Source organism: Alligator mississippiensis, chromosome 9 (genome assembly GCF_030867095.1).
Source record: "Alligator mississippiensis isolate rAllMis1 chromosome 9, rAllMis1, whole genome shotgun sequence".
Lineage (NCBI taxonomy): Eukaryota > Metazoa > Chordata > Crocodylia > Alligatoridae > Alligator > Alligator mississippiensis.
The window spans coordinates 42,125,408-42,133,118 of record NC_081832.1 but is presented as its reverse complement, the minus strand read 5'-3'; the positions used below and the strand labels follow the sequence as shown (position 1 = coordinate 42,133,118).

Sequence of the window (7,711 nt, the reverse complement as noted above, 5' to 3'; positions counted from 1 at the left end):
GAAACTGTAAAGGGCACCTCCCCCACCACAGCCTGAGTTGGGATTCAACACAGCTGGATCACAAGGGTTGAGGAGTACACCTCGCTGAGATTTGTTTTAACATTACCTCCCATTCTAGTCACATCAGAAATGGCATTTCCTACAAAATAAATCTTTCAGTATACCGATGCTGGTGCCAGATCAGTGCATTATGGGTTGTGCCCCATGGCCACATTCTACCAGTTGCTGGTGGACAGCACCCGGACCTGAGCAGCAGTTTGGCTGGGGACTACTGCAGACAATGAGGAGAAGGAGAGGGAGCCTAAGGTCATCCCAAATGCCTCCTGAGTCATGCTGACATCCAAGGTTCGTTCTACCTTGGCTCCTCTCCACTGGGCAGGCTGCCTTGGAAAATAAAGCCTGTCTGACCAGCCCGCTCTGCAGGCTCTTCACCCAGAACTGAAGCAGTGAGGGCGCTTCATCCGTGCAGACCTTAAGAGCCAGGAGTGGCCGAGGAGTGCCTCTCCAGCTCTCTGGCAGCTGGTTCTGCATGTTTTTACACACTGGGATCCCGTTAATGATTTTTCAGAATAAAAGAGCAATGAAGTCTGAATCGGGATGGACAACCCATGATAGATAAAACAAAAGGAAATATAAGAAGAACAGTGCGGTCTTCTCATTTCTACCTATTTATATTTTCATTGACTTCCTGTTACACTTTCTGCGTCCCTCAGTCCTGTTTTCCTGATCTCCTACAAATTCCTTTTTGACTGATAGCCTCTTTCTACCTTGTATTGTATCACTGCTTTCTCCCTTTGGCTTTCCGCCCCGCCCCCCGCGCCTGCTTCCCTCTCCCTCACCTGTTTACCTTTCGTCTTTCTAATTTCTACCTACTTACATTTTCACTGACATCTTGCTACAGTTTTAGCTGCTCTTATTCCTTGGAGTCTCCGACCAGCAGGGACTCCCTATGCCTGAAGAAGGGTGACTGCGCCCAAAAGCTTGCCTAAAACTTTTTTCCAGCTATTCACTCAGTTGGGCTAGCAAACGATATCACATCTGAAAGAACCTTGCCTGCCAATTTCCAAATGACATTTACATGTTGGGACACAGGATGTCGCTGTTCTTCACAAAAAATCTTTAGTGGGCAGGAAAAAAGCAGCTCCTCCCTGATTCCGAGCTGACAGTTCAGTCCGAGTGCAGAGAAGGATGGCGGAATAGTCCTGGAGGCCCCGGGAGCCGATGTCCTGGATTGCAGCCGGCTCGGGGGGATTTATGCAAGTATTCTCGAGTCTCACCAGCTACGCAAGTGCCGTTTAGTGTAACACCGCTCGGACCTGCCATGTCGGCGCCCAGACTAGGAGGACCGGCGGGGAGGCAGCTGCTGCGTCTGGTGCTGCTGCAGGCGGCCTGGGCGGCGGGGAGCGGCCCGCTGCAGTACTCGGTGCCGGAGGAGGCCAAGGCCGGCACGCTGGTGGGCCGCCTGGCCCAGGACCTGGGGCTGGAGGCCGGGGAGCTGGCGGCGCGGAGGCTGCGGCTGGTGTGGAAGGGCGGGCGCGACTCGCTGGAGGTGAAGGCGGAGAGCGGGGCGCTGGTGGTGCAGTCGCGGCTGGACCGGGAGGAGCTGTGCGGCCAGAGCGCGCGCTGCGCCCTGCACCTGGAGGTGCTGGTGGACAAGCCGCTGCGGGTGTTTCACGTGGAGGTGGAGATTCAGGACATCAACGACAACGCGCCCGTGTTCCCGGTAGGAGAGCGAAATCTCTTTATATTAGAATCGAGACTGCCGGGCTCGCGCTTCCCACTAGAGGCCGCATCTGATGCGGATATCGGCACAAATGCTTTGCTGAGCTACAAACTCAGCCCTAGCGAATATTTTTTTCTCGACTTGCAAACCAATGGTGACCAAAGCAAATCCGCAGAACTTGTGTTGAAGAAACCTCTGGACCGCGAGGAGACCCCCGTGCACCACTTGCTCCTGACGGCGACTGATGGGGGCAAACCGGAGCTGACGGGCACTGTTGAGCTGGTGATCACGGTGCTGGACGTGAACGACAACGCGCCCGTGTTCAGCCAGGCGGTTTATGAAGTGAGTTTGCCGGAGGACGCAGCTAACGGGACCTTAGTCATAAATCTGAACGCCACAGACTTGGACGAAGGGATTAATAAGGATATTTCATACGCCTTCAGTAGTCTTGTTTCGTCCGTTGTGAGAAAATTGTTCAGTATAGACTCGGGAAGTGGTGAAATCCGAGTTAAAGGGGAACTGGATTTCGAAGACACGAATTTCTACAGCATTCAAATTGATGCTACGGACAAGGGCGCTTACACCATGTCCGGACACTGCCGCGTTGTGGTGGCGCTTGTGGACGTGAACGACAACGCGCCGGAGCTGTGGGTGACGCCGCTGTCGGTGCCGGTGGCGGAGGACGCGGCGCCGGGCACGGTGGTGGCGCTGATCCGCGCGCGGGACCGGGACTCGGGCGCCAACGGGGCCGTGACGCTGTGGCTGCGGCCCGAGGCGCCGTTCCGGCTGGTGTCGAGCTTCCGCGACTCCTACTCGCTGGTGCTGGCCGAGGCGCTGGACCGGGAGCGCGTGGCGGCCTACGAGGTGGAGGTGCGGGCCCGCGACGCGGGGGCGCCGGCGCTGGGGGCCAGCAGCCGCCTGGCCGTGCCGGTGGCGGACGTGAACGACAACGCGCCCGCCTTCGCGCAGGCCGTGTACACGGCGTTCGTGCGGGAGAACAACGCGCCGGGCGCGGCGGTGCTGACGGTGCGGGCGCGGGACGCGGACGCGGGCGAGAACGGCGCCGTGAGCTACTCGGTGGCGGGGGGCGGCGCGCAGGGCAGGCCGGCGTCCAGCCTGGTGGCGGTGGAGGCGGCGAGCGGGCGCGTGCGGGCGCTGCAGCCGCTGGACTACGAGGAGGTGCAGGTGGTGGAGTTCGAGGTGCGGGCGCAGGACGCGGGCTCGCCGGCCTTGTGGGGCCGCGCCACGGTGCAGCTCTTCGTGCTGGACGCCAACGACAACGCGCCGGCCGTGTGGGCGCCGGCGGCGGGCGCGGCGCCCCTGCTGGTGCCGCAGTCGGCGGGCGCGGGGCAGGTGGTGGCCAAGGTGCGCGCCGTGGACGCGGACTCGGGCTACAACGCGTGGCTGCGCTACGAGCTGCAGGAGCCGCGCGGCGCCGGGCCCTTCCGCGTGGGGCTGTACAGCGGCGAGGTGCGCACGGCGCGGCCCCTGGACGAGGCGGACGGGCCGCGCCACAGCCTGGTGGTGCTGGTGCGCGACCACGGCGAGCCGGCGCTCTGCGCCACGGCCACGCTCAGCGTGTCGCTGGTGGACAGCGCGCAGGCCTCGGCCGCGGCGGCGGGGGCGGCCCGAGCGGCGGCGGCGGCCGGAGCGGCGGCGGCGGCGGCGGCCGGGCCCGACGGGCCGCTGTCGGAGCTGAACGCCTACTTGATCCTGGCCATCTGCGCCGTGTGCGGCCTCTTGGTGCTGGCGCTGGGGCTGGCGGCGGCGCTGCGGTGGCGGCCGCGGGCGGCGGTGCTGTGCGGCCCGGGCCAGGCGGCGCTGGTGTGCGCCAGCGAGGTGGGCAGCTGGTCGTACTCGCAGCGCCACAGCCGCCAGCTGGGAGGCGGCGAGGCGGCGGGCAAGGCCGACCTCATGGTGTTCAGCCCCGGCTGCCCGCCCGCCGCCGCCGCCGGCAGTGCGGACAAGAAGACGGGAGGCGGCGGCGCCGGCCCGGATGGAAGCGCAATGGTGAGATGTCTTTATTCGCCTCTTTCCTTGCACGGCTCCCAGATTGCTTCCCCTCTCCCGGAGCGCGCCTCAGGCGGAGCGGCTTCTCCCGCGTTTCGCTCCATGCTTTCCTTCTCTTGCTTGGCCCAGGTGCTAGTAAGTCTGGGAAAGTTAACCCGGGATTTTCTAACTTTTGCCCCTCTCGCTCCTGGGGGCCCAGGTAAGGTGTTGGCCAGCATTGTCTCTTTGGGCAGGTTGCACCGGTTTTCCTATAGGGGTATGACAGCATTGTCTCTTTGGGCAGGTTGCAACAGTTTTCCTATCGGATTATGACAGGTTTTGGGGACACCTGCATAGCTGATTTTTCCCAAGGCTTCAAAACCCCCTGTTGAATTACCTGCCTCCGGCCTTGATCGTTTCGGGCTGGCATGTTCCAGAGGAGCTGTTTCTCTGCCGAAGGCTGCTTTCTGTTTGATTTTTTAAAAATTCTACTCTTGTTCAGTCATTTTTGAAAGATGTTTTGTGCAGTTACGTGGTTTTCTCTGCGATAAAAACGTTTCTGGCAACCACGTTCTTGAGAAGTTCCTTCTTTACTTCGGAGGTCCGTCCCTCCCTGACAATGTGCCAAGGCCACAGGGATGTGTTGAGGCCGGTCTCTTGCTGTGTCGGGAGGACAGCTGACTTGCAGTTGATACGCTTCCAAAGTCTCAGTAGAGACTTCTCAGGAGCGAAATCCTCTGCGGATTCCACCTGTCCTGAGCGTGCTCCCGCTCCCTTATTCGGGGTTGCAGCTCATTGGGATATCCTAGGAGAGCAGGGTCCGAGGAGAGCAGGAGAGTCCCGCTGCTCAGGTGAGTGCAGCGACGCGCTCCTGTGTTCTCTTCTCTTGCATTAAGGCTTTGCATCGTATTGCTGTCGGGTCTCACAGTGTAAGAATCATTCTATTCCGACCTGAAATCCTACAGTAACAATTCCACTGCGTTGCTTCTCCGTGGAAACTCTAGTGGTTTCTTTCTGTCGTGGTCGTTGACTGTTGGAAGAAAACCTTCAGTATACTTAATATCTATCAGAACGGTAATTTTTTGTAAAGAGGGTTTCTCCGATGACGAGCAATAGAATGGAAGTTGGTGGCGGAACCGTATGGATTATTAGGCTAGTATTTCTTACAAGAAAAATGCAGCTCCAAGTCCTGTCCTGAAGTTGGCTTTTAGGGTTAGTGCTGGTTATTTGTATTTTATTCTCTCTCTCCTTACGGTTGTAGTGGAAATGATTTGGTAGATCTCATCCATTTTCTGAATTTTGCTTCACATTTCCCTTTTTAATTAATGATTCGGATGGTATTTCCTTGCAAGTTTGCAGATCGATTGCTGTTGTCCAATGTAAAACGCTACAGGGGAAACTTCACTAAGGGCCTTTCCTTTATTATGTTAAACCCAGTTGTCCTTAAATGCTTCTTGGAATGAAGCAATTACAATTTTCAGCCTTGATCAGAGCCCCCATTCTCCTTGTGTTTTGTATTATTTTGTTTTGTTTTTCTTTCCCCGGAGTGAGTGGCCACGTGTTGTTTCTGAGAATGAGATGATCACTCTGTACCTCGAGCAATTATTCTTGTAGATTGTTTTTTTTTTCCTGATAAGGACCCATAATATACACTTCTAAGAAAGTTACTTGTATTTATCTTATGGATAATTAGAACTTTCTTTAAAAAAAAAATCAATCGTAACTTCTTATAATTAGACTGCACTTGTTCTGAGCCAGTAGGCTGTGTACTAATTACTTGTATTTTATTTTCTCTAGTGCAATATTTCCAGTGGAAATAATCAGATACTGTCCTCATCCTTTTTTCTGTTTCCCAAAAAGTCTATTCCTCCTTAACATCTGGTAGGAGCGACTTGCAGAGTTAGTTGTGTTTGAGTTGAACCTCAATTTTTCCTCTTCAATTTTATTGAATCTTGCCTCTCTCCCATATTACAGGTTTCTTTCACTTTACATGCTGTACATGTATTCCTGGAAAATGATGCATAATCCAAATTCACATAAAGGGAACCCACTTCACAATGTAAGGAATAGGATATGTTCCAAGACCTCAACTGTACCGACTTCCCAGATCCATTTCTGCCTTTTTTACAAGACAATTTTGGCATGGGCGACTGGTGCTACCTTAGTGAGGGAGGGGCATGTGCCCCCTCAGTGACCAGTCAGTGACTGGTCACTGGGGAGGACATGTGACCCACAGCCAATCTCGCCAACTGGAGGGGGGTCCCCACCTGCCCCCTGCCCATCTCCTAAGCAGCCAGCACAGCCTGTCAGGGGGTACAAGTACATCCCCCTGAACTCCCTAGGCATCACTACTGAGTTTTGGTACTCAACAACAGCACACAGTACACACAAGGACAGGTCACTATCATAATGGGGATGGCAACTACAGAAAGGTGTGGCAAGGAGCACAGATCCGCACAGGAGACTATATTTGGTGCATCACTCCCACAATGCACCGCACAAATCAGCTGACTGTGGGCTTCCACCACATTAGTCGCATAAGAGTGAATTTACCATGCATATAATGAGTTTTTGGTATAAAAAGGCTCATAGCATAACAGTGAATTCGCCCATACAGATCCTGCATAAAGCAAGGGAAACCTATATAGGAAACGGTAATTCAGAAGACTTCTCTGACCTTTGTCTGAATTATTCATGTGCCTTTATCTCTTCCCTTTGCTAATCACCTTCCTGAACAGCCTTGCTCATTTCAGTATTTCTTGCTGTAGAACTCTTTCTATGATCATGTATTTTTTTCTGGGTTATTGAGGCCTCTTATTTAACTGAATTTTCTCATTGAAAATTTGAACCGAAATACTGTTGATCGAAATCCTGCTTTCAATTGTTATTCTTATGTTTTAGGTACCCCATGTAGAGTAGTCTGAGCTATGGCTGAGATGCTTTGTTAGCTGCTTTTAGGTTATGCTTGCATCTATGAGAAAATAGAAATAATTACCACAGTGAAATAGTTCTAAATTTACCTTTCCCTGGATAGTGTAAGCACCAGAATAATTGTCTACTTCCACAAGCACGGAAAAAGGTATCGCAGGCTGACACTTTATTGACATAACCAGTTTGCAAGACAGCCAGGTATAGCAGAGAAATGCCTTTGAAGGCATTAAAGTTAAATGACAATTGCTTTTGTTTTGAGCTAGTATTTAAAGATGTAACCAAAGCATAAGTTAGCTATAGTTTAGCTTCAAGGAAAAGTTTGGACTTATTAGTCTATAACTGCATTTTTTCCAAAGACTGTAGAGCAGAAAGAGGTTGAAACATGACACTGTATTTGAAGGAATAGAGCTGTTTTGTGATACCAGGAGTATTCTGTTGCTGCAGTTACAATACTCTCCCTTTCCACTTGCCAGTGTAAGACATGGTACTAGCGATCCTCATTAGGGCTGTGTGAAATTAAGCCACCAGTTTTGTTTTGATGCTGTTTCAACCTGTTTCAAGTTCAAAATAGCAAAATTGAAATGAAACATATATGGTCAAAACAGCCTCGAAACGAAACAAGGCAAGTTGAAACGTTTTGCTGTTTTGAGGCTGTTTTAACATTTTGCCCTTAGGCTATAATGGGGAAGGTCAAAATATCCAATAACTTTGCCATTTTTTGCCAGATTTGGATGGAACTTGCTTACCTGGTAGCCCATTCTGATGGCATAAAGTGTGCCAAGTTACAAGAAGATAGGGGCAGGGGGTCAGAGAAAGTGCACCCTAAAATCTTGAGAGCCAAACTTGTGTATGTGTTAAGCCACAGCAGGGTCAAAACTACCCTGCTGCGGCCACAGAGCCTGCCATGTTTCAAGGAGATTGGTGCAGGGGGTTCAGAGAAACTGCACCCCAAATTCATGAAAGCAAAACTCATGTCACGTGTACATGTTAAGCCGCGGGGGGGGGGGGGGTGAAAACTGCAGGGATGGTAGCCCCTCCTGAGGCCACGAAGGCTGCTAAGTTTCAAGG

The 7,711-nt window shown here is 52.9% G+C and overlaps 1 protein-coding gene across 1 annotated transcript; it reads left to right on the top strand.

Annotated features, from left to right (window-relative positions):
* The first annotated feature begins 818 nt into the window (after nucleotides 1–818).
* LOC132252470 (protocadherin alpha-6-like) lies at nucleotides 819–7,323 on the top strand. Its single transcript, XM_059733382.1, has one exon. The coding sequence runs from the start codon at nucleotides 1,322–1,324 to the stop codon at nucleotides 4,043–4,045; it is 2,724 nt and encodes a 907-aa protein (XP_059589365.1). The 5' UTR covers nucleotides 819–1,321; the 3' UTR covers nucleotides 4,046–7,323.
* The last annotated feature ends 388 nt before the right edge of the window (nucleotides 7,324–7,711 follow it).

What these genes read in the sequence shown, in the direction of transcription:
- LOC132252470 (XM_059733382.1), top strand. Translation starts at nt 1,322, where the DNA reads ATGTCGGCGCCCAGACTAGGAGGACCGGCGGGGAGGCAGCTGCTGCGT.